This window comes from Euleptes europaea, chromosome 5 (genome assembly GCF_029931775.1).
Source record: "Euleptes europaea isolate rEulEur1 chromosome 5, rEulEur1.hap1, whole genome shotgun sequence".
Lineage (NCBI taxonomy): Eukaryota > Metazoa > Chordata > Lepidosauria > Squamata > Sphaerodactylidae > Euleptes > Euleptes europaea.
Window position 1 is genome coordinate 89,392,138 of NC_079316.1, and position 27,652 is coordinate 89,419,789.

The 27,652-nt window shown below is 44.6% G+C and overlaps 1 protein-coding gene across 1 annotated transcript in view; it reads right to left on the reverse strand.

Annotated features, from left to right (window-relative positions):
• Positions 1–27,652, reverse strand: part of LRRC20 (leucine rich repeat containing 20) — a 122,764-nt gene that overhangs the window by 68,936 nt on the left and 26,176 nt on the right. Inside the window, exon 3 of the mRNA XM_056850358.1 lies at positions 2,033–2,200. Coding sequence (XP_056706336.1) covers positions 2,033–2,200 — 168 coding nt within the window. The remainder of the gene's footprint in view (positions 1–2,032; positions 2,201–27,652) is intronic.

Below are 27,652 nucleotides of genomic sequence, written 5' to 3' on the forward strand. Positions count from 1 at the left end.
ATTATTTTTCACAGGGAAAAAGCGCAAACAACAGAGAAATGCCAGAGGAGATGAAGCAGTATTAATGAGTATAAATTGCATCCTTTCAAAAGACAGCTCTGTTTGAACTTTCCAATGAAAAAAGAAAAAAACCTTTAGGATATTATTGGTGGAAGTAAAGGTTTTTTTTCTTGGCACACAGTCCCCTTCATCTACCCCTCAATGTGCTGCAGTGTTTTAAATGGTGAGCCCACCTATGAAACTTGTATGGCTGTTTAGTTATAAAAAGTGGTGTATGGAGGATATGGAGATTAATACTAGTAACAACAGGAACAATAAAAATCCCAGTGAATGGTCTGAGAAAAGCCAATGACTAGTCTGGGAGCAACTCAATGCTATAGCGGTCCTGAATCTCAACAGGTAAAAGACATCATCAGTGCCCAGGCAGAAAACTGCTGGAAGCCCCAGCAGGGCCAGACTTCTAAAAGTAAAAGCAGGTTAGAGGTATAACAAATAATATTCTATATAGTACCCATTTAAAAGAGACACTGGGTTATTTTATACAAAATAGCACAAAAATGTCCATTTTATATCAGTTAAATACAGGAGAGCACAGACAAGCGAAGGTCAATCAGATTTACAGAGGATTCTTTAAACCTATTGGGCATATAAAGAAAAACTTTAGGAAAAGGGGAGAAGGATGACAGACTAGGGTAATTTATGCATGGGAGTTTTACCGGAGGTTCGTTGCTCGCTGGACCCACACCTTCCTGTTGGGAATCTATGCACCGGCAGTGTTCAAGCTCAAATCAAGTCCCTGCTCCTTTAAATGCTACTTTGTAATTGGCTTACTTGTAGTTTTTAAGGTACTGATGTTATCTATAATAGATCATCCACCAGTATCACCTTTTGTATGTAGCTTTACTCAATTAACTGGGGAAAAGGCCATAACTCAGTGGTTGAACATCTGCTTTGTATGCGGAAGGTCCCAGGTTCAATCTCCTGAATTTTCAGCTGAAAGGATTAGGTAGTAGGTGATGTGAAAGACTGAGACCCTGGAGAGCCACTGCCAGTTTGAGTACACAGTATTGACTTTGATGGGGTGAGGGTCTGATTCAGTATAAGGCAGCTTCATGTGTTCAAATGTACATTCATCTTCATTAAAAAAACACTATTTTAAAAAGTATTTGCAAGTTGTTTTTGGTAAATTAGGGAGGCCAGAGATCTCCAACCTATCAGTACTGTTCAGAGATGGCTTCTGCTGTATATACATAGAACAGTCTACTTCTGAGCCCCAAATCAGGGGAGAAGTTTGCACTACTAAACAAGACGCAGAGTGTATGTTTTCACAACTGGGTGCACCACTCAAATTAGGCTTTTTCTTTCTTGTTTTTTTTTCTTCCAGGAATTTCACATCGTCTTGTAATAGCCTTTTCAAAACAGAATAACTTGTTACAGGAAAGTCTAACTTGAATTGGTATGTTGGCTGTAAATGACCTGAATCTCTTACTGGCTACAAAACACAGCATCTTTGCTGATAAATCTGTGCTTTAATTGTGCTGCAATCCAAAAACAGTCCAATGGTCATCTGGTTAATTCCCCAAGTCTTTATGGCAGTATAAACAGGCTGGATCAGCTATAAATAACACAAAGGAACCTGGCTTCTCCCTGGAGCTTTAGCAAACCATGGCAGGACCCAGTGACTTAATGATGCCCTGTGGCAGCCCCATTGGTCTATTTAGCCCAGTACTCTGTACTCTGATTGGCAGCTTAACTTCGAGTTGAGGAAAAGATCTTTCACAGCCCAGCTATTTAAAATCTTTTCCATTTGGATTAAACCTGGAACCTCCTGCATGCAAGGGCATGCCCTCAGCCAGTGAGCTGCACATGCACAGCTATCTGTCCAACATTGAGGTGAACCAGAATTACTCCACCAAAATGAAAATGACAGGCTGAGAGAAACAGCAAATATGTTCCATACTGGACAAAAGCCAACAAAAGATGCTCTGTTCTGTAAACAAAGACATATTTGGTCACACCAATGTGATCTTACCCACAATCTCATTTTCTTCTAGGTTGATGGTTTCAAGAGCTTTCAAAGACGTCAGCTGCTCCGGAAAGTGCTGAAATTTATTTCTAGAAAGGTTGATGACTCTCAGATGTAAAAGGGTCTGAACCTCTTCTGGCAGGCGATGAATGTAATTCCCTTCCAAATTCAGTTCTGCATTTGGAAAGGATGAGGCATTGTGAAAAACTGATCTGTTTAGAAAATCATTAAGCCAACCCCACCTAAAGGCAACAGCTTGGATCCCATGGTAAATTCCCACTGATGGAAGAGAGCTCCCGAAACAAGAGTGGCTGGGGAGAGTCAGAGGTCTGCAGCGGGGGGAAGAGTGGAGTGGCAAAAATTCTTCCATTAGCAAAAATTTTCCACAGGATCTAAGCCAAAGCTTCTATTGACAAGAACAAAACCAGAGGAATGGCAGGATAGATGAAGCCACCTTATACTGAATCAGACCGTTGGTCCATCAATGACAGTATTGTCTACTCAGACCAGCAGCGGCTCTCCAGGGTCTCAGGCAGAGTCTTTCATATCACATACTTGCTTAGTCCCTTTAACTGGAGATGCGGGGGATTGAACCTGGGACCTTCTGCATGCCAAATAGACGCTCTACTACTGAGCCACGGCCCTCCCCTACTGGAGGCCTAGCAAAGAGAGGCTTCACAGCTGAAAAATCAAGAGATACCAAAGACCCATAATACAGCCAACCTTCAGGCTCTATCTGATTACATGGTAAACCTCTTTATACTCAGTACTATAGACAAAAGGAAACATCTGCCCAACAACTCTCTTTCTGAAGAATGCAGCTGTTCTGCAGAATTCTAGAGGTCTCCTGTTGGAGACTGACGTGCCAGGGATTTAAACAATTAGACTTAATCCCTGAACAAACAATGGCACTGAATCAGCAATGAATTCAGATGTAAAGAACTGCTAATTAATAGCATTCCTTTCTAGAAAAATGCTTGGGAGAGAGAGATGAACCACCCCAGCATACAGCAGGGTTATGTCATGATGTGAAATTCAATGTTTTCCCCTTACTTTATGGATCTTCAAAGGTGGGGTGGAGGGCAATGACTGGGTAGCAGTCAGTAAGGAATGCTAAAAGATTCAACTAAGATTAATTACAGTCTGATATGCAGTTGTTCAGCTGGGATCTCTCAGAGTCATTTTTTTAAAATCCCTAAAGCATTCCTAAAGCAATATAGTGATTTTTTCCCCATTTCATTTCATTTATACCCCACTCTATCCTAGCCAAGGTCAGGCTCAGAGTGGCTAACATCAATAACAATGCATTATAGTCCAGGGGTGTCAAACATAAGGCCCAGGGTCTGGATCCGGCCCATTGAGAGCTCTTATCCGGCCTACAAGCCAGCCGAGGAAGCCACACACACACCCCAGTCCTGATCTGAATTGGCAGCGAGTCTGCTGTGGGCTCGCCAGCTGAGGCAACCCCCCCCCGTCCCAAGGTGTCAATGATCAAAGACTGTTAAATAAAATAAAATACTGTAAGAGTGTTATTGTGTTAAGCCTGTTTGTATTTTAAGTTAAAAAAATAGTATAATTAATTGGCTTTTCCTGTGTCTTCTATAAAGTTTGTATCTCAGGTACCTGGCATTAAATTTTATGGTACACATGGCCTGGCCCAACAAAGTGACATTTATTTCATATCCGGCCCTCATAACAAATGAGTTTGAGGTGTAGTCCATTAAAATACAAGAACATTCACAACAATCAATTAAAACACAAAATAAACTCTACAATTAAACTCATAATCCATAAGTCTAAGATCCTGTTGGTGCTCGATTCCTTGACACTGGTCAGCAGCCAGCCCAGGGGAACGGCCAGAGTCCCCTGATCAGTTAAACCAATAGTAGGGAAGGGGAGCCCCGTGGCAGAGTGGTAATCTGCAGTACTGCAGTCCAAGCTCTGCTCATGACCTGAGTTCGATCCCAACGGAATTTGGCTTCAGGTAGCCAGCTCGAGGTTGACTCAGCCTTCCATCCTTCCGAGGTTGGTAAAATGCGTACCCAGCTTGCTGGGGGTAAAGGGAAGAAGAGTGGGGAAGGCACTGGCAAACCACCTCGTAAACAATGTCTGGCTAGTAAACGTCGAGATGTGACATCAACCCATGGGACAGGAATGACCCTGTGCTTGCACAGGGGACTACCTTTACCTTTAGGGAAGGGGAAGGGAGGCCAGCTATGATGGAAACCATTGCTGCCTCAACCATAAGCCTGGTGGAACATCTCTGTCTTATGGACCCTGTGGAACTGAGCTAAGGCCTGCAGGGCTTGGGTCTCACTCAACAGAGAGTTCCACCAGGCTGGGGCCGGGGCCAAAAACACCTTGGTCCTGGTTGAGGACAGCTGGACACTTCTTGGGTCGGGGACTACCAGCTGATCATTTCTTGCCGAGCATAATGCTCTTTGGCGGGCATACCAGGAAAGGCCGTCCCCGCAGACACAATACTCCCAGACCTTTAAGAGCTTTAAAAGTTAATACCAACACCTTGAATCTGATCTGGTATTCCACCTGGAGCCAGTGCAGTTGCCGGAGCACAGGTTGAGTATATGCTCTCAGCGGAGTCCCAGTAAGGACCCTTGCTGCTGCATTCTGGACCAGCTGGAGCTTCCAGAGCAGCCCCACATAAAGCGAGTTACTGTAGTCTAGCCTGGAAGTGATTGTCACATGGATCACTATGGCAACGTCAGGGCGGGAGAGGTATGGTAACAGCTGCCTAGCCTGGTGGAGATGATAAAAAGCCACCTTGGCTACGGCTGCGACCTGTGCCTCCAGAGACAAGGAGGCATCCAGGATCACATCCAAGCTCCTGACGGTGGACGCAGATGTCAGTTGCACACCATCAAGAGCCGGGAGCTGGCACACCACCTCTGACCCAGCCACAGGACCTCCATCTTTGATGGATTTAGTTTCAGTTGACTCTGTCTCAACCATTTCGTCACAGCCTCCAAAGACCTGGCCAGTGTGTCTAGGGCGGTGTCTGGCCAGCCAGCCATCAACAGGTAAAGCTGGGTGTCATCAACGTCCTGATGACATCCCAGCCTGAAACTCCAAACAAGCTGGTAACTTGGGTCTTTGCTGAATATGTTCTCTAATGAGAAGTTCTGCAGAAACCTCTGAAGACCTGTTTAAATGGGATACGTCCCCAGTTCATTATTAAACACCATTCATTATTAAGCACCACTTCGAAGAAAAGTCACAATGCTACCCAACTGTAGTTGTATATAATGCACTACTGCTCGCACCCTGTGTGCTAACCACCCCAATTCAAAGGTACTGTTTTGTGAAACAGATCTAATGACAAGGAAGGGAAGGAATATAGCATGCTGCAAAATGGGGAAGGCTCATGACAGACTCACTCCTATAGGACAATGAAGTATGAATAAGGTGGCAGAACAGACTTCATCATGTGAGAATGCAGATGAAGGATCATATTTGGGAATGTGCTGCTTGGCTTAAAACTCCCTGCAAATATAAAACAGCACGGGAAGTGTGTATGTGTGTGGAGGTAGAACCTTCTTCTTCTTGTGCTGGTTTTTAAAATTTAATTTGTATTGAGTTTTAAAAAAAAAAGGAAAATGAGCATTCACATTTGGAATCCATCACCTGCAGTTTGAAGTGGAGCAGTCATTCTCCTATATGTGAGAACCAGCCCTAATTAAAAAAATATCAGAGGAAAGGTGAGGGGAAAAAACCATCCTAGTTAGAAACCTGTAGCACTTGAGGGCCCTGACCTGGATAGCCCATGCTAGCCCTATCTCGTCAGATCTGGAAGCTACCCAAGCTGGTTAGCCCTGGTTAGTACTTGGATGAGAGACCATCAAGGAATTTCAAGGTCATTATGCAGAGGCAGGAAATGGCAAAACCACCTCTGAATGTCTCTTGCCTTTAAAACCCTGTAGTGTTGCCATGTCAGCTGCAACTTGACAGCAAAAAATAAAGGGGGGGGGGAGAGGAGTTTGAGGCAAGTCTAGTTGATGAAGCTGGTGATTGATTCTGAACAACTGATAGTAGTCTGTACAATGTACAGTGTTCTCACAAGAATGTGTTGCACTGGAGCAGAGCACAAAGGTGATTTCCTGACAGAAATGTGTTGGTTAGAACATATCTAGTGTTCAAGAGCTCAGACCTTCATCTACTCAGAGCTGTCCACAGAACAGCTTATGGTGTGGACCTTTAAAGCCCTAAGCTGCATGCATTAAATTTAGTGCTGATTCACAGATTACAACATCCATGTGGTAGACATGTGGCTGCCATGAGACTTTGTATCAGACACACACCAGGAGTTCCTGTCTAAGCACTTTATTCCCAGACATGCATAGGCTGTATTAGCACTGGAACCACACAATGCGAAGAGAAAAGCCTTCCCCATTTTCCCTCCCTCTGTTTTCCCAACTTGAAACAGCCCAGAAGAGCTGCTCTTTACCCACTTAGGAAATGTACGTGGCTTTCCAGGAGCATTTCAACTCAGGAAAATGGCGTGGGGGTGATCTGAAACTTCTTCTCTTCACCGGCTGTGGTCCTGATGCAAACTCAGCCTGTGCATACCTGGGAATTAAGTTCTCAGCTGGGAACTTCCAGGACATGTCTGTAGAAAGCCCATGTGGGAGACCTGTGGAGCTTATAACATTTGAATCAGCTGTCAGACACCAACTTATGCGTTCATTTTTATCCTTCGAATAGGCTATTACAAGGAACCTCTTTAAAAACAAACGACGCTATCACAACACCATCACCATGGAGAAAATTAACCTATGCTAATCGTCTGTATTTGCATTTTTCTTGATCTAAGTACAGCCATTTCTTTTGTACCGTTAAGGCAACGAAAGCCTAAAGGGAAGCTTTTATTTAGCCTGATGGAACAGAGATATCTTTTGTTATTGCCATATGAGTTTTTATTCATTCCACAGCTCTGCAGTTCTAGCATTAGGCAAAACACACACACTAGAAATACACTCTCTCTGTGGATACTTCACCATGTGCTAAAGTACCACCATGCTAAAGTACCACCATGCTCTTCTTTTGCATAACAATATCGGCATAATTCTCACAAAGTGCATATGAAAATGTAAATTGGTGTCTGGACTGTATCATTTCAGATTGCTGGTAAGAGTCCACATTATTCCATACATAGGTAAGTAAGGTAAAGGTCCCCTGTGCAAGCACCAGGTCATTCCTGACCCATGGGGTGATGTCACATCCCGACGTTTACCAGACAGACTTTGTTTACGAGGTGGTTTGCCAGGGCCTTCCCCAGTCATCTTCCCTTTACCCCCAGCAAGCTGGGTACTCATTTTACCGACCTCGGAAGGATGGAAGGCTGAGTCAACCTTCAGCTGGCTACCTGAAACCGACTTCCGTTGGGATCGAACTCAGGTCGTGAGCAGAGCTTGGACTGCAGTACTGCAGCTTACCACTCTGCGCCACGGGGCTCTTTATTCCATACATAGGTAGGGGTAGATAGATAATTTATTTACGGCCCTTAGCCAGATAAAACAGAAAATATGGGCTGATAAATTCTTATAAACAAAGAATTACAGTCCAAGTCATATAACACTTAAAAAGAAAATTACAGCTGGGACACATCTGTCAATTGCGCTAAGAGGCTGTTCTATGGCGTCGAATTTTCATTGCTGCCATGCAAAATTTCGCAACCTGAAGTGTGATTGAAGGATTATCCCCTTGTAGGAGCATCTCAAACCTTTCGCCTGCCCTGTCAGGTCCCATTCTCGATAAGAGGGGCTCAATAAACTTCGAACGGGGTAATGTATAAAAATTGCAGTTCAGGAGGGCATGCTCAACAGTTTCTAAGTCCCCTGATTTGCAAGGGCAGAATCTCTCCTTCCAGGGTGTCTTCTTAAATTTCCCCTCTAGCATAGCAGAAGGTAAGGCAGCACATCTGGCCAGGGTAAAGGCCCTTCTATAAGTATTTATTTCTAAATAGTGGAGATAGGCTGCTGGTGCTAGGATGTATTTAGAATGGAGGGATGCCATGAATAGAGGCGCCCTTGCTAAATCTGCTTGTCTCTCAATGTCTTTAATCCTTTGGGATATAATTAACTTAGCTTGTTCCCACCCTAACTGAAGTAGTGCTAGGGGTGTAAAACCCAAGTTATTTAATTTGTCTTCTATGGCTATCACCCATTTTGACCTAAAGGTGTCACAAAGGATCAGTGGGAGAAGACCATTAGGGTTGAAGTTAATTTTTAGCCAGAGATAAATTGAGGACAGGACAATCCTTGCCTTCACCTTCACCATGCCAGTTTCAAAACGGATCAAAGCATTTGGGACACATCTTGGCAATTGTAGGGCAGCTCTAAGGAACTTGGATTGCACACGCTCAATGGGAGTAAGACAAGAGGGTGGATAATCGAGTTGTGTCCCATATAGCATTTGTGCTAGGGCTTTCGCCTGATAAAGTTTAAGTGCTGCTGGAATGTAATATGCCCCTTTCGTCCGGAGGAAATTGATTATTAATCAAGCTGATCTTTCCCCCAAATTAGCTACATGGGTATTATGGGCCAACTTGGAGCCAGATGCCTGGATTGTCGTTCCGAGATATTTATATTGGGTTACCTGTTCCAGCCTGTGGCCATTAATGATCCACCTCTTATATTTAGGTAGGTAGGGGTAAAAGCAAATTAAGATTTCTTATGGGTACTGCCTCCTTTGTAGAGATCGAAGCAAAAGAAGGAAAACAATACTCTGGCCACTTTCTTACTGGTACTCACCAATAACGAGGCCCATACCAGTTTATTATCAACTGTTTAGAGGGAACTTCTACTCCCCCTAGAGAAGCATTCAGTTTTGTTACCTGCAGTCTGAAATGGTATTGAGAAACAGGTTTATGCCCACATTTATTTATTTACTGCATTTATTACCTGACTTTCCCCCCAATGGGGACCCAAAGACAGCCAGCGTGGTGAGAGCCAGCGTGGTGTAGTGGTTAAGAGCAGTGGTTTGGAGCGGTGGAATCTGATCTAGAGAACCGGGTTTGATTTCCCACTCCTCCACATGAGGGGTGGAGGCTAACCTGTGAACGGGATTTGTTTCCCCACTCCTACACACGAAGCCAGCTGGGTGACCTTGGGCTAGTCACAGTTCTCTTAGAGCTCTCTCAGCCTCACAGGGTGTCTGTTGTGGGGAGGGGAAGGGAAGGTGACTGTAAGCCGGTTCGTGTCTCCCTTAAGTGGTAGAGAAAGTCGGCATATAAAAACCAACTCTTCTTCTTCTTCAAAGGAGCTTACATCATTCTTCTCTCCCCCATTTTTTCCTCACAACAATCCTGTGAGGTAAGTTAGGTTCAAAGTGTTCTAGTATTCTCTCTAGTATCAGAGGAGCAGGTCTATTATCTTAGGTGCTGGGGAACACAGGCAGGATGGTGCTGCTGCAGTCGTCTTGTTTGTGGCTTCCTAGAGGCACCTGGTTGGCCACTGTGTGAGCAGACTGCTAGACTTGATGGACCTTGGTCTGATCCAGCATGGCCTTTCTTATGTTCTAAAGTATGTGATTAGCTCAAGGTCACTCAGCAAACGATGGCAGAGTGGGGATCGGGCCTGGGTCATCCAGATCCTAGTCTGACACTCTTAAACCACTACACCACACTGGTTTTCATGTGGCGGCTGATGTTGAAGAGCTAGGCCTCGGTAAATCATGGATCTCGCATGGTATTACGTTGCCCATGGTTGCTGCCAGGCCTTGAGGAGAGAACATCAGCTGGCAGACTGGTCAATATGGGAGGAGGTGGTCCTTCAAGGAACCCAGGCCCAAGCCATTTAGAGTCTTAAAGACGAGGTCCAGCACGATGTATACGTAAGAATCTGTGCCTTAGTATAGAAGAGAAATTTTTATTCTTTCAAATTTTCTTTGAACTCCTTTTAATTCAAAGTATTAGATTTCATTTTGGACATTTCCTATAAATCTAAATTAACACTTAGCTGAAGTAAGAATGCAATCTTGTTTTCTTACATGAGTGGATTTATCTCGTTTCCCTTGTTTTTCTTATTATTCAGGAGCAGTTGATGCTCTAGAAGCTACCGAGTCCCCCAGGGCTCAAAATCCTCTTAACAATGAATCTTTATCTTCTTCTTGCACAGAGTAGCAGGTGGGCGCGAAACCAAGTAATACCAGATGCCATTCATGATTTATATAAGTAGTGTATAGCAACCAATCTTCACGTAAAGAAAGTGTCTGCTTCATTTTCTTCCATATTTCTTTTTCAAAATACTAATTTTCCTTCTTTTTAAAGTCAAATACCTTATTACTTTTAAGGGCTTTCTCCAAAAGTAGCTGCTCTTTGCTTTTTCGACAAAGGAGATTCCACACTCACATAACAGAATACAGATTTCTGACAAGAGGGAGGTCACAGTCATAGAATCATAGATCATAGAGTAGGAAGGGGCCATATAGGCCCTCCAGTCTAAACCCCTTCTCAATGCAGGATCAGCCTAGAGAATCCCTAACAAGTGTTTGTCAAGCCTCTGCTTAAAGACTGTCAGTAAGGGGGAGGTCACCACCTCCCTAGGTAGCTGATTCCACTGTTATAGTATACATAGTGTACTGTCATAGTATATCATACATATCACTATGTACTCAGCAGAAGTTCACTTTGCAACACCAGACAACAAAAAAATGTGCCTTTCTGAAGCAGGAAGCCCAAAACATAGAGCAGGGGTGGGGGACCTTTTTTCTTCCAAGGGCTAGTTGAATATTTATAACATCATTTGCGGGCCATACAAAATTATCAACTTAAAAATTAGCCTGCTATATTTGGTCAACATTTAGCCAAGAGGCACAACCGGAGATGGCTCCGAGTGTCTGCCACATAGAGCGACTCGCTTTTGAGCTCTGCCATCCCCAGCTGGGCCCAAGAGATTCAGGCAGGGCAGCAAACACAAGACGGAATGAGTGACTAGCCGCTCAGGGCTTGTAGGCAAAGGAGCCCGGTGCAGTAACGCCCCGATCTGGCACTTTCCCACCTTATGCATCTTTTGCAGGACTTAGAGGGAAAAGAACCAGAAGGGAGAGGGGGTACCGACCAAGCCCCAAGCAGGCAGCTGCCCAAGATGACCCCCCGCGCACAGGCAGGCAGGCATCCAACCGGTGGGGCACTCACCCACCTGGTGGCACAGGATGGTCCGTTGCACCAGCTGGGCGTAGCCGTCCAGCTGCATGCCGGAGTTGCTCCTGCTCTGCATGGTCGGGGCCCGATTCTACAGCTGGCTCCTGCTACATCTGCCTGCAGGGATGAAATGAGGACACACTGGCTAAGAACTCGCCCCTGCGCATTTTGGCCCCCTTTAACCCCTCCATTGTCACCACTTCTGCCCCAAGCTGTCTTATAGTACAGAGGGAATACGTTTCTCCATGGCCCGGGTGGGAAAGGGTTAATACAGTTTCTTGGGCGGTCCTAGCAGCTCCATAGCTAACGACTCTTCTGCAAGGGGGAAAAAAGGTTTCTTTTCTTGGCAAAACAAACATCCGCCTTGAATAGAGGCTATTCCTGTCCGCGGGAGGGGGCGGATCGCCAGTCTTAGATCCTTCTGAGCTAGAGATCTGCCAGGACCCACAAAGGGCCAGACCAAATGATTCTGTGGGCCTTAAATGGCCCCTGGGCCTGACGTTCCCCACGCCTGACATAGAGAATAAATACCTGTTATTTAATTTTCATGGGAAGAATCAATAGTTTTTCACCAGCAAGCTGTTAAGAACACATTCATACATTTTCCATGCACATCCCACATTATTTTGCCTAACCTTGGATGACTTTCCCTGCCCTACCAATACACCTTTTTTGCCATGGATGGTGTCTGAAAGGATGGTGTCTGAAAGAGATAATCCCTTGGGGAGGGGGTGCTTCCATGCATTTCCGTAATGAATTGTACAAATTGCTATTTTTAAAGCTGCTATCTCAACAAAACACTCTCTCCCTGAGAAAGTGCCTCTAGACCCGTTCATTATAACTGAATGCTACTTTTTTTGTTGCTGTTGTCAGTAAAGTATCCTAGCAGACAAGAAAAAAATATTAAAGAAAAAAAAATGCAGTCATATTAGTCAGCATGCATTTGAATAAGTAAATTGAAGATAGTGTAGATTAAACAACAACTTTACTCTGTCAGCGAACAACTACTAATCTGCCCTTCAACTGGCGCTCAAAAAAGTCTTTCCAGGCATGAAAAAATTTATCGGTTGTCTGGCCTCACCTGGCAGAAAAGATGTCCAGTGATCTCAACCTGAACTAGATGAAGTTATTCTCAAAAGGTTCAACTTACTAAACAATACATGTGACATGAGTCAGGTTGGGGAGCCTCTGACCCAACTCCTGTCATATGTAACATTAAAAGGTAAAGGTCCCCTGTGCAAGCACCGGGTCATTCCTGACCCATGGGGTGACGTTACATCCCGACGTTTACTAGGCAGACTTTGTTTACAGGGTGGCTTGCCAGTGCCTTCCCCAGTCATCTTCCCTTTACCCCCAGCAAGCTGGGTACTCATTTTACTCATTTTACCGACAGAATAGCTAGTATCTCCCATGGACATTTTAGTATTTGGTGCTATGTGTGTGCCTGATTATCATTCTGATGGCAGTGTTTTGATATTTCATTCAATAAAATCTTCCCTGATTATTCTGTTAAATTCTAGCCTCTGGGTGGTAGGGCTTAAGGGTCAGGGCACTAGAGGCTTTATTAATAGTTAGTAATAATGTATTAGTGATACATTCATAATACATTTGAGCTCTGTATATGTCTTATATGTATTTTATGTTTTTTTGTTGCTGCTGTACGAATTATTTTATTTTTATTATATATATATATAGAAAACAAACAAATATATATATGTGTGTGTGTGTGTGTGTGTGTGTGTTATAAAAAGCAATAAAAAAAACAGATTCATACTTTTGTTTTTAAGATCCCTCAGAAGCATGTGCATGTGATTCTCCTTAGCCTGATATTGAAGCCTAAGTCTGAAGCTTTGTTTGGCTTGTATCCTGCTTTTCCTTTCTGCTGATGCAAGAACTTCCATTTGCTGAGTGTGATTCCCTCCACCCCCACACAGAAGGCCACAAGCCCCCCCCCCTCAAAAAAAAACCTGGAGTTCGGGGAGCTTTTGGTTCACACTGGAGGGAGAAGGGCAAAGCTCTGCTCTACAGCTTGTGCCCACAGAAACACTTTTCAGGATCCAAACCTTTAGAGAGAATAAGAGGTTAACAGAAGACAAGTTTCTAGCTTCTGCTTTGGAAACAGCATTTAAACAGATGCACACCTACCAGAGATGTGTCTCCTCAAGTACACATGAACACTTCTGCCACTTGTCACTCCTGTGCTAAATGAACTAAGTTTCAACATCCAGCTGAGCGAATGCCCCAGTGTGCTATACACATAAATGGCAAAATGGATCTGCTGTGAAAGAGAGGCAGCTCTTTCACAAACCCTGTTATCTGGAGTAAGAATGGAGGCATAGTTCTTTGCTAGTAGAATTACCAGTAACTATGCTTCAGAGAGGTGTTTGTCCTCAATCCTCCAAAGTGGAAATGGCCAGAAACTCTATTTGTTGGCTTTGGCTAGCAGGTGGAAGCTATGCCCCACATCCTCAAAATGAATGAGGAAAAAGAGAAAGGCCATCAAAAATAGAGGCCTGACAGCAACAACTGATATCCCTCAATTTATAATACATTTATAATTTATAACTCTAGCCATGCTGTTTTGTTATTTTCATACAAATCCTAAGAATTTTGGGCTGTAGCCTAGTGTGGAAAATTAGCCTCAGGTCAGCTAAGTGCTATTTCTTCAGAGCCTCCAAATTGCTGTTAGTTTTGCTGACAAGTTGCATTGCAATACTGGTGAGGTGTGCAAAAACTTCTGCATGAAACTGTAAATAAACTTTATTGCAGGATCCAGATAATCTGCATGCAAAACATTTTTGTATGGCCTTGCTCTGGGCCATGGAAACCTCTTTCTCCCATTGCGCAGAAAATAAAAAGAGAACAGAACGCTAGTATGACAGGCAGCTTCTCACAGAGTTCTGCTTAGAGTCAAATAGTACACAGCCCTGGAGTTTCCTTCCAAATTGTTTCACCTAGGGTCCCCCCCTCCCCCCACCATCATGATGCCAGATGTAATAAGTTAAGCCAGGGGTTGGCAAACTCATTAGTCAAAAGAGCCAAATATCAACAGTACAACGATTGAGATTTCTTTTGAGAGCCAAATTTCTTAAACTTAAACTATATAGGTAGGTACACTGTTTATTAACTTAATAAACTTTAATTAAAGCTTTAAGTCTTAATTAAACTATAGTTACACTGAATAAAACTTGATATCATACTTAATAGTGATCTTATTTATTGATAAAAATTAAATTGTAAGTCCCTGCCATTTCCCCCTCCCCGTCCGGAGTCCTCATCTGGAGGCCTGGTCTACCGCCATAAAAGCCTATTGGTAGACCTGGCCTCCGGCTGAGTCCCATTGGGAGGCCAGGTCTACCCATTGGCTTTCTTGGCAGTAGACCTGCCTCTGGAGGCCCACAGAAGCCAATTGGTAGACCTGGCCTCTGAAGGGGGACTTTTTCCCCTCCTCGGAGTCCAGGTCTACTGCCAAGAAAGCCAGTGAGTGGACATGGCCTCCCAATGGGACTCAGCCGGAGGCCAGGTCTACCAAAGGAAGCCCACCCCGTCCAACAGCTGATAGGTGGGGGGGCGAGGAACTGCCGAGCCGCCCGCCCAACAATTGCGCCCAACAATTGCGCGGCTAGAGGGGAGGGGAGGCTTTAGCCTCCCAACCATTGAGGGCAAGGGAAAGGGGGACCCGGCCATTCTTCACGGTGTGGGGGGGAGACAGTGCGCCCGCTCGCCCGCGCTCTCTCTCAGGCGCGCCGGCTCCACAGCCCGGCTGCTGGGGTGAGCAGGCGCAAGAGCAGGGGCTCTGAACCAAGTTCGGAGAGCCGCACTCAACGGGCCAAAGAGCCGCATGCAGCTCTGGAGCCGCAGTTTTGAGACCCCTGAGTTAAGCAAACTTCATACTTTCCATTGCACGAGGATATTACACCCATCAGAAAACTTAGAACCCCGAAGCGGCAACTTTATGCTATTGCTTCATTTTAAGGTCCCCCCCCATGAGTTCCACACATTTCTGTTGTTCTTGAGAGAGAAATGATGGGCACCTTTAAAGCCCTACAAATTTCAATGTGTAAGACTGACGGTTGTGCTTAGTTCTTCCATCGAAACAAATGAAAGTGCTGCGCTTTGGCTGAATCGTGCCAAAGATGTGCCCAAGTGCTGCAAAAAACAAACAAAAAACAAAACAAAAAAAGAACACCCTTCACTCAAACTATCCACTGGAAAAAGAAATCTTCAAGTACAAAAGAAAACCTTACTTCCATAATTCATATATTCCTTGCAACATGGTTGAAAAAGCTGTCTTGTTCAAAACAGCAGTAGATGCCAGAAACGGACTAGGAATCTGTCAAAGAATTTTAAAGCAGCTAGGGGACAGATTTTGATTTTAATCTCATATGCCATTTTCGTCACCTTGCTTCCACCCAGTATGATCTGCTCATGTTGGCTACTCACTTTCCTCCAGCAAGGGAAAACAAAATGGAATTCTAATTGAACCATGCAGATATGACCATTGTAACTTCACTATTTCACTCCCAACCAAGCATGGGAGCCAGCATGGTGTGGTGGTTAAGAGTGGCGATTTGGAGCGGTGGACTTGGATCTGGAGAACTGTGTTTGATTCACCATTCCTCCACATGAGTGGCAGATGCTAATCGGGGCACAGGTCCAAGAGGCAAGTGGTAGGCCTCATAGCCAACAGGATCCTGTCCACATCAGCCACTGAAAGCTGCCTGAAGGGGTCCAAAAACAGACCAGAAGATGGGCAAGGGGCCTCTAGTTGCCTTACTGTATCCACATTAACAGGAAAGTCATGGCAGAGTGACAAGACTATCGGCAAAAAAGCTCACAAATGTCTCACAGCTATGGACCGAATTTCCTATATTTGAGCATCCAAGGATGGAGAGACCGAATTACCCTAAACAATTGAGGTGAGAGCTAGCGGGCACAATTGAGGTGCATAATATTCCTTCTTAGCAGCCTTCATTGCCACCTCATAAATGTTCTAGTAGCTTCGTCACAAGTTCGCCACCAAACTCAGCCTAGCCATTTAAGCTCCCCGCTTCATACTTCACAGCCCCTCAGTATACCAAGGGGCCTGGTTTCAGTGAGAGCAAAGAGGGCGCCGGGGTGCAATTTTATTGATGGCCACGGAGAGCCGGTCATGCCAGTCCTCCACTAGCACATCGAGGGAGTTGCCAGGGGAAATAGGATCACGCAGAGCCCTCAGGAATCCAAGCAGATCCATGTGTCTCTGCCGGCAAGCCTAAATCAGCTCACCGCCCATACAGGGTGGAGGGGGAAGGTCAATCAAAGCCTTCAGGACAAAGTGACCATGGAACCTCCTTGCAGGGCATCCAATCCAAACCTATTCCAAAGTCTGCTTGATGTGTAGGACCCCAAAACAAACTGGGAGAACCCCAGTGCCGCCATGGATGACACCAGACCTGAGACATGCAAAAAGGGCACCACATCAGCATGGACTTAAGTCCCCTAAAACTATCATCTTAGGGAACTCCAAGGCCCAGCCTGCCGCCACCTCCAGCAAGCTCGACAGGTATTTGCCATTGTGTTGGGCAGCTGGTACACCAGCCAAATAGCCAAGCTCTTCTCAGCTTCCCACCCGAGGCCAACACATTCAATGCCAGGAATATCCAGATCAGATAGGGCCCTATAGGAGAAAGCCTCTTGGATGACCAATGCCACCCCCCGGCCCATCTTCCAAGACTGGTGGAGGACCAAGAAACCTGAGGGAGCCAGCTCTTTCCTCTCTCGCACTCAGGTCTCGGTCATGCAGGCCAGGTCCACACTCTGCAAGACAAAATAGTTGTGCAGGGTGGCAGTTTTATTATTAATGGACCTGGCATTTCACAGCAGCAGTGTCAGAGACGAGTAACTCCTAGACCCCCACCATCAACTCTCAGGATGGACAGCAGATTGGAAGGAATCCAAGCATACCCATAAGTACTCTAAGTAGCAACATTAAAAGAAGAACTATCTGAGCTGCTCATTAAGTACTGAAGCACGCTTGGCAACGCAGACAGCTGCAGCAGCTTCCAACTTTGGGTATTTCATATCCAACATTGGCTATTGCACTTAATTTTATCGTTATCAACTCACATACAATAGAGAAAATGTTGTGCAAATATGAAAATGGGACACACAGAGGTCTTAATACTATGACATCCCCCAGAAATATTTTGGACTTAAAAGTAAAGGTAAAGATCTCCTGTGCAAGCACCGGATAATTCCTGACCCATGAGGTGACGTCATATCCCGACGTTTACTAGGCAGACTTTGTTCACGGGGTGGTTTGCCAGTGCCTTCCCCAGTCATCTTCCCTTTACCCTCAGCAACATGGGTCCTCATTTTACCGACCTCGGAAGGATGGAAGTCTGAGTCAACCTTGAGCCGGCTACCTGAAACCGACTTCCATCGGGATCGAACTCAGGTTGTGAGCAGAGCTTGGACTGCAGTACTGCAGCTTACACCCCCCCAAGCATCTAGCATGAAAGAGCTCTGTGTCACTCAAAAGGCTGCATGTGGCAGTGCGGACACTGGTTTGTCCCAAACTTATTATTTCACTGCCCCTGTGGCTTTTGTGCAGAAGGGCCTTTGGACTGTGGAGGGCTACAGGTGCAACTTGATTCCAGTTACATCCAGTACCACCTGATCTATTCCAATGTGCAGCACAGTCTACACAGGTTGCACACAAAAAGGACTTAAAGAGCAGAGATTGAAACTTCTTCCACTTCCCATTCTTTTTTGTTTTCTTGTCATGCAGTCTGATGAAGTGCTCTAGAGAACTTGAAAGCCTGCACACTATTTTTAAAAATGAGTTTGGTTGGCGGCCTTAATACAATGTTTATTTTATTTAAATATTTATACCCTATTATACTCCTGAATGAGGACCCGACGCTGCTTACAACGCTGTCCTCCCCTCCTTCTGTTTTTATCCTCACAACAGGTTAGGCTGACCACATGTGACAGTCATACAGTCACCCAGCAAGCTTCCATGGCAGAATATGGATTCTAACTGGGGTCTCCCAGACCCTAGTCCAACCCTATAACCACTGCGAAAATATTACCTGGCCCTTGATTCCTTCCATTTACTGGTTGCTCTAAAATGCTAAGAGGCATTTAAGGTATCATTGACTGATTTGTGAACTGAGGGCCCTGTGCATCTGGCAGGGAGATACTCTGTACCTTGCAAAAATCGGGCCCTTTTATTGATTTCCAGTTCATGCAGAGTCTTACGTTACATTTCTGCTTTGAAGGCACTGGATTAGAAGAAAAAGGCAGATAGTGAAAATTCTGAAGTTCCCCAAGATGATCAAAATGCACAGTGAGAAGCGTGCTGTTTGGCTTTGAAAAGACATGAAATTAAAGAATTTCTGCCTGATTTGACAGGGGATCGGCTTCATCATGCCTCTAGCTCCTGCGCTGTTTTCTTTCATGTAAGAAAGTTTCTGTGGACTGGAAATCTTTTGATGTCAAATAGAAGATATCTGTTGCTAAGATAAAGGGAAAACCTGTTTGAAAACCTGTCAATTTGGCTAATACATTTGTAGAACTGTTAACTGCAGGAGACCAGAAGATGAACAACTCAAGTTTCATTGATCTGGATACTAAAGAACAGCTTTCTGGAACTGTGTTGTTCTGTAATCCATGGAAGTGTTTCTACATGCAAGACCTGACAGAGAACATGAAAGTTTAACCACAACAGGGACTAGAGCAGAACCATGTTTTATGTCACTCATAATAAGGAATGGTTGAGATGGAATTACATTTGTATTCTCTTAGTGACAGAATTGTATATGACAATGTGGTTCCAGAAGTAAAGCCCCCTTTGACAAATTACATTTCCAAAGAAGCTTCTATACTCTATCAAGACACACTGGTACTTCCTCATGAGACACCTGAACACATCATATGTAGAAACTAATTTTTGAGTCCGTATTTCTCCAAATATTTGTTTTCCCTAATCAATACTGAGATGACAATAACTTCCTTTCCAACACACTGGAGTGGCAGATGATTTAAAGATCAAACATAAAAACAAACATGAAACCCTACCCCAAACACTGCCACAAACCAGACTTGAGAGCCAGCGTGGTGCAGTGGTTAAGAATGGTGGTTTGGAGCGGTGGACTCTGATCTGGAGAACCGGGATTGATTTCCCACTCCTCCACATGAGCGGCGGAGGCTAATCTGATGAACTGGATTTGTTTCCCCACTCCTACACATGAAGCCAGATGGGTGACCTTGGGCTAGTCACAGCTCTCTTAGAGCTCTCTCAGCCCCACCTACCTCACAGGGTGTCTGTTGTGGGGAGGGGAAGGTGATTGTAAGCCAGTTTGATTCTTCCTTAATTGGTAGAGAAAGTCATCATATAAAAACCAACTCTTCTTCTTCTTCATAGACCTAGCAGATGAGATAGTAAATCTGCTTTCAGGGTTGTACCAATTCAGGCCACAGGTGACAGAAAACAATATGGCAGAAAACAATATCAAACAATGAGGTCCCTACACACAGCAATCTTGCAGCCAGGGGGAAAGTCTCTGCCACCACAGGAGCCTTTACCAACAATCTGTAGCAGTTCATTCAGCTGGTTTGCTGCCTCCTGTGCGGTTTGCGAGGACAGCGTTCTAGGTCAAATGGTTTTTGTCTGCTTTTCTAGTTGTGCGCTTTACTTCCTCTCCTCTGTGTCAAAAGAGCATGTCAACTGTCAGAAAGGGATCATTGCTACCATTATGGGAATGCCAAATCTTTACACCAGCTTCAATCTCTCCCCCCGCCCCTGCCCCATCAGTTTGGACTGGATACACTAGGATCATCCCCTAGTACAACATACTCCATTTTCTCCTCAGCACATTAAGGTTTTAATGGTTATTTTACCAGGACCAGAGCATACACACGAGAGGGAGGGGAGCTACCTTGTCCACTACCGTATATGAAAAGTCAGGCAAGACTCAGTTGCTGTGCACACAGGTGTTTGAAAGCCGCACATTGCAACTAGACGAGATTTGGGGGATTTTTGACTGCATCTCCCAATTTGTTTTCAAGGCTAAAAAGAAGCTGTGTATTTGTGGCAGGATAGATTTGCATTAGAACTGCCACGTGGGGTTCAACCTTTCCGCCCTCCATAGTGTTCACCCAACTGAAACCCACTCCTCCAATGGATTCCCCCCCCCCTCCATACCAGGGGTAACAGAGGCTTGGGAAGGAAGTAGAGGTTTCTACTGAGAAAAATGATTTCCTTACCACCCCATTTTTCAGCACCACTTTTTCAGATCCAAACCAGCGTTCCCCACAGCTGGTTTTCAACCTTAGAAAATACCTCACCTGTCTACAAGTGTAGTGGTTAACAATGGTGGTTTGGAGCGGTGGAGTCTGATCTGGAGAACCGGGTTTGATTCCCCAGTCCTCTACATGAGCGGCGGAGGCTAATCTGGTGAACTGGATTTGTTTCCCCCACTCCTACACACGAAGCCAGCTGCCCACAGGGTATCTGTTGTGGGCAGGGGAAGAGAAGGTGATTGTAAGCCGGTTTGATTCTCCCTTAAGTAGCAGAGAAAGTCGGCATATAAAAACCAACTCTTCTTCTTTTTCTACAATGGGCCAGGATGGGTATCAGCCTTCAGCTCTGCCTCTTATACATTTCCTTCTGTTTTTATGAAGAGAACGTTTTGTGGGTGTACGATCCCCTGTTTTAACACACTTAACCATTTATAGCAACTTCATGGTATTTTATTTTTCACCCTGCTAAGTAGTTCAATAAAACTTAATTTATGCTATTACTGGTTGTTTTATTTTTAACTAGGTTTAGGCAATATTGCTAACTGGTTTTTATGGGGATATTCTGCAACGCCCAGGCTAGCCCTATCTCAATCAGATTTCCAAAGCTAAGCAGGGGCAACCTTGGTTAGTACTTGGATGGGAGACCACCCAGAAATACCAGGGTCAATATGCAGAGGCAGGCAATGACAAATCACCTCTGAATGTCTCTTGCCTTTAAAACCCTACTAAGTTACTGCAAGTCAGCTGTGACATGATGGACAAAAAAAATCTGCTGTTTTACATATACGTAATCTGCTACGATTCAATATTCTACATTAGTTATATGCATGATGTTTTATGAATGCCACATTAATCAGGGACATCGAGAGGGCGGGATACGAATATTTTAAATGAATAATAAATATTAAAGTGAATTTGACTGGTCATCCCCTCCTCCCCGGCTAAACGCCTGTTCAAATAAAATGAACGGCAAATTATAATTAGGGCAGAACCCTAATTACACTTATTCAATCAGCATTAAATCAGTGGAACATACTCTCAAATAATGACCTTGGGGATGGGATGCGAGACTGCCTGTGCTAACACCCACTGACGTGAAAAAGCCCTAATATATCTAACAGAGTTCAGCATGTTCTCGGTGATTCATCTAGGCAATGGTACATAGGGAATAGATATATTTGCCGTCAAGTCACATCTGACTTATGACAACCCTGGTGGGGTTTTCAAGGCCAGAGATATTCAGAGATGGTTTGCCGTTGCCTGCCTCTGCATCACAACCCTGGTGTTCCTTGGAGGTCTCCCATCCAAATACTCACCAGGGTCAACCCTGCTTAGCTTCTGAGATCTGAAGTGATCAGGCTAGTCTGGGGCTATCCAGGTCAGATACACTCCCTCTCTTTCCTTCTCTCTCCCTCCCTCTCGTTGGACTAGGATCTGGGTGACCCAGGTTTGAATCCCTGTTCTGTCAAGAAAGTTGCTGGGTGATTTTGAGCGAGTCACACACGCTCAGTCAAACCTACCTCACAGGGCTCTGGTGAGGATAAAAAGGAGGCAAGGAGAATGATGTAAGAGCCACTTTGGGACCCCACTAGGGAGAAAGGCAGGGTATAAATGAAGTAAGTAGACAAGAAAGCAGAAACAGCATCCATTTTACATGTTCCGCCATCATATTCCATATCACTGGAACTAAGGAAATTTATATAGTAAGGTCGACATTTCTCCACATCAATAAAATCACTACATAAAACAAGGATATTATCACCACAGCTTCCGCTTCCTCTTTTCTCTGATATATCTTGCTTGGTTTGGACTCATAGTTGCTTCCCAAACAACTCAGATTTGAAGTTTTGCAAAGACACTAGAGGATCAATACTTCATTTCACCCTGCGGTCTCTTCAAGAATGGAAATGACAAATTCTGAAGAAATTCCCTCCTTAACAAACAGAGGAAGGAATCAGAAGCAATTAAGAATGCCAGAACTGTCATCAGCAAGAGCAGGAAACAGAGCAGCTGATGGAGCTGGGGGCAGAACAGGGAGACAGATAGCATACAAGTGTTTAAAATATTTACATATCCTTATAAAAGTTTTTTTAAGTAAAAAGGAAACGGTGATATAAAAAGTTCACTTTGCATCCATACAGAGAGATCCTTCATTTCCAAACTGCTTCCAATTGACTTCAGAAATCTGTCTCAGTTAATGGTCAAGGGAAGTACTGGGAGAAGTGGATGGCACTTTAAAAAAGTTTTATTAATAAAAATGGACAGTCAACAGTAAATATATACATAAACTAAAAACAAATAGTCACATAATCACATAAAGTCACATAAAATACTTTACAACTCTGCATCCGTAGACCCTTCTTAACCGAAACGATATCTTATTATAAAATGGACATTTTCATTCTTTGAATGGTTCTTGTCCATAACAGGTCTACACTATTAATATCATTTTTTGGTAAGCGGTTAGCTTCAGTAAAATATACACCTCTTTTATTTTTGACAACCAATCATGTATCTCAGGGGAGACCTTCTGGTTCCACTGCCCAGCAAAAACCATTCTAGCTGCGGTTAACATTTGTAATGCTACTATCAATTGGTCTCTCAGTATTTCAGGAAGATTGTTCAACAATAAGGTTTGTGACTTAAATGGAATTTGTTTCCTCAACCCAATTAACATAATTTGTGGATGGGACTTCTTTTTAAAGTGAAAGTGCAACAATTACATGGTATGGAAGAGGAGAATTAAAAACATGCCCAGATTCCACTGCTATAATCAGCCTAATTAAGTGCTGTCTCAGAATGGTCCCACTAACCCAGAATATCTTTGGGTCCTCTGAGAGTTTGAGACACCCAGTAGTGGTTCCAGGTCTCCACCCATACCGCCCTCCTGAGTCCACTCAACCCCAGGGGGGGGGTTCTTCACTTCTCTCTGGGTATCTGCGCTGCCACCAGCTGTTCATTTAGAGCAGTGGTTCCCAAAGTGGGCAGTTCCACCCCCTGGGGGGTGGGATTACCTACGGGGGCACTAAGAGGCAAGGGGGCAACAGGGAGGCGCTAGAGGTGGGCCCTTTCAATTGTGTTGTTGGATAGGGTAGGGGCGCTGGGGTTGCGTTTGTGGAACCAAGGGGGCAGTGGCCCGAAAAGTTTGGGAACCACTGATTTAGGGTATCTCCTGCTAAGACAGCCAGTACTCCATCTGTGTATCTGTTTACAGGTTCCATCTAACAAAGGGCAGGCAGCCTAGACAGAGATTCAGGGTAATGGGTGGCTGATATCCATGGAGTGCACAAGTGTGGTATGCCATCTCAGCGGTAGCTAAGCAGAGGACGCGTCTTCTGCTTCCTCTGCTTAGCTACCACTGAGATGGCATACCACACTTGTGTACCCCGGGGATATCAATCACCCATTACCCTGAATCTCTTTCCAGGCTGCATGCCCATTGTTAGCTCCTCGTGGTAATGGTGGTCATCAAGATGGAGCCCACGTGTAAGAGCTCCCTCCAGCAAGTTATCTCCAAGCAGGACCTCCCAAAATGGACCACGAGAAAAAAAGACCTTGTTCCTCTTATGTCCAGGGAGTTTATCTCCTCTGTTCACCCACCCCCTGCGGGTCAGTCCTTCTCTTAACACCTTAATCTCACTTGAAGTACTGGATGCTTCTAAAAGCCATCAACGGGATGGATGAGGCTTGAAAGCAATTAATCTCTCTCTTGTTTTCTTTCCTTTGACAGACAGAGAAACTTCTTGGATCTACAACAAACATTTTTGGAATTACAATACCCACCTGATGTAGTAAGGAAACAGATCGACAAAGCCCGAATGACACCAAGGGCTAACTTGCAACAAGATAGGCCCCAACAAAACAATAACAGAACACTACTGGTGGCCATATACAACTCTCAGCTCAAACCTATTCAACGCATCATTAATGACCTACAATCTATGTTGGACAATGATACTCCCCTCTCACAGGCATTGGGAGGCTAAACTTTTCTTGCCCACAGACAGCCTCCAAACCTTAAACAACTTCTCACCCACAGAAATACCTTTCCACACGAGCATGGGCTTTGGGACCACAGCCTGAACAAACCAAGATGCCAGTTGTGTCTCCATAACCACTCTCATAACACAACAAACGGACCTAACAACACCAGCCATACCATCTCAGGTTCATTCACTTGTTCATCTTCCAACGTCATGTATGCCATTAAATGTCAGCAATGTCCTTTCACTCTTTACATCAGACAAACAGGTTGGTCCCTACGCAAAAGAATAAATCGACATAAATATGACATTATAAAAGCCACAACACTCAAGAACTAGCAGTACATTTTAATATTCTAGGTCGTTCCATTGCTGACCTACGAGTGGCAGTCCTCAAACAAAGAAAGGGACGATTACAACACAAGACTGCTGAACTTGAGTTCATTCACCAGTCCAGAACAATGGACCTCACAGGGCTCAATAGGAACATAGGATTCTTATCTCACTTCAGATGCTAATTTTCTGCTCCCAAGCATTTCACCTCTGCTGATTACAATATGCATTGTACCTTTGTATCCTGAGCTCTTTTTTTACAATACTCCTCCCACCTTCTGACTGGAATATAAAGCCTTAGATATCTCCATCCCCACTCGTAACTGACAAAGGGAGATTTGACTCTCGAAAGCTTATATCCCGAAAAGCTTGTTGATCTCTAAGGTGCTACTGGAATCAAATCTAACTGTTCTACTGCAGAACAACATGGCTACCCTCTGAAACAAACTTCTTGGAATGAACGTTGGGGTTTTGTAGCCCCAAAACTCCCCCAAATGTGATGTATCCACAACTGCAATCTACATTTATTAGGGTTTCCAACTTTCAGGTAGTGGATGAAGATTTCCTGGAATTACAACTGATCTCCAAGCTACACAGTTTCCCTGGAGAAAATGGCTACACTGGAAAGTGGACTTTGCGGCATTATACCCTGCTGAGATCCTAAATTCCACCTCCCCAGGATCCACTCCCAAATCTCCATGAATTTCTCAACTCAGGGCTAGCAACCCTAATTTTAATGTAAATACATAATGAAAGCCAGCAATTAAAAAAAATGAAAAGCAACCCTTTGAGGCTGCATTTTAGGCTGAAAGAGTACCAGGGGAGTAGGACGGCAGGAAGCACTGAATCTTTTTTTGCTGACAAGTGTTTGTCACTCAGTTTCACTTCCAAAAGCTGCTGTTCCCCTGCTGTGGAATTCCAAATAGACTGCTCAAGAAAGGTAATTTTGAGGGGGAGAGAGGGTGTTAGGAGTGTACACATCTTTGTCCACTCAAAACTGCAGCCTCCCAATATGTTGGTGCTTCATACAATACTAGGGTTGCCAGGTCCATTTTGGCAACCAGCATGAGATGTTGGGAGCTGGGTACAGAGGGCGGTGAGCTGCGTCAGTGCACGATGACATAACTTCCAGCCCCCAGGGCAGCCCCCGACTGGCCGGACACCAGCTGCAAGTTGGGGGTGGGGCTGCCGCATCCAGCAAGTCCTCGGCGCTGCTTCGCTTGCACCCCATGCTGCTAGCCTGGCAAGGCACCACCTGCTGGGGCCATGCGGAAGCAGCAGCTCTGCCCCAGGGGCCTCGACAGAACCTCTGGCAAGGCTTCCCTGCCAGGACGGCTGCCTTTTCCCCTGCATGCTCTGGCCTGGCAGTTGCTCCCTCACTCGCCAGCCACTCCAGCTTCTGGGCACCTCCCTCTTCACTTGCTCCTCTCCCCGATATGTCATCATGCACGAATACAGATTGCTCCCTCCCACCTTTAGACCGGCCCGCTTGCGCCTGCCAAACAGCTGAGTGTTGGCACACATCAGCAGAAATCCCCAGGGGATTGCCTGCCATTAGAGGACACCTGGGAACCCTGTACAACACACATGCACTTGACACCCAGTATGCTGTTAAATCTACGCCCCAAGTGAAATGAGTACGTAAAATGAATGAATGGAGAATGAAGCTTTGTTACTATGTATGGGGAAAAGTTTAAATAGTTAAGTGTTATTTCTTTGAAATCAGAACCTTGAAAAGTGCTAAATTCACAAAGGTATTGCTGACTGCCGTCTTAACTAGGCACATTTATCATGACATAAGACAACCCCCCCCAAAAAACCCTTTCTCCAGCAGTATTAACTTTCTGACCAATATTTGCAGATGAAGTATGTATACTTGCTCTTACTTTTTGTCCCCAAAACATAATAAAATGGAAAAAATAAAATTTAATCTCCATAAAGGTATAGATTGCATCATAGTTTAACATTTCTGTAGAAGTATCTCAATCCGACCATTGAAAATATGTGTGATAAAAAAGCCCATCTGCATCTCTGCTGTATAATTCCCTCTGTGCTTTACAACGATTTAAAGACCCCAGGAAGGCCAGCAAAACAGCTTGGGATTAATTGTTCTACTGACTCTTTATCTGTTGTATTGTTACACCTCCTAAACAGTGGTAAATTGCTGGGGCAACGTTACAGGGTTTAATTTCCTTTTCGTTACAATGTACTAATGGTGTCTCTGTAACATTTGTTTTATTTTCAAATACAAAAGCATACCAAAGGCTGTGGATGAGGAGGGGCGGGATAGAAATCTAATACAACAATCATAATCATGTCCTCTGATAAGCTGACAACATGGCCTACACCAAATTATCCGCACCCTCTCCACCTTCAAGGCTGTACCCCTGTTTGAAGCATGAAGCTGCCTTATACTAAGTCAGATCTTTGGTCTCTCAAGGTTAGTAATTTCCTCTCTAAGAGCACCTCTCTAGGGTCTCGGATCCAGTTCTTTGCTGATATCTACCACCTAAACCTTTTAACGGGAGATATTGGGGACTGAACTTGGGACCTTTGCATGTAAAGCAGATGCTTTACCACTGACCCACCAACCCTCTAAGGAAGAAAAAGTTCTTGGTGCTCTAGTTTTAATAGCTTTTAGCTACTTCTCAACTCCTTCCTCAAAGCTACAAAGGTCTCACCAAGCTCTGGAGCATTTACTCCCAAAAGCTTTCACTCACAACTATCAGGAAGCCGTCTCCTATCATTAGCTCCCTTACAACATAGCTGAAAATCTCCTGCCTGGGACAGATGCCTAGGGGATCAGGGCCGGGCACAAGCCAATTATGCCTCAAAACTTGAACTGCGGGAAGCATGCAGGGATTT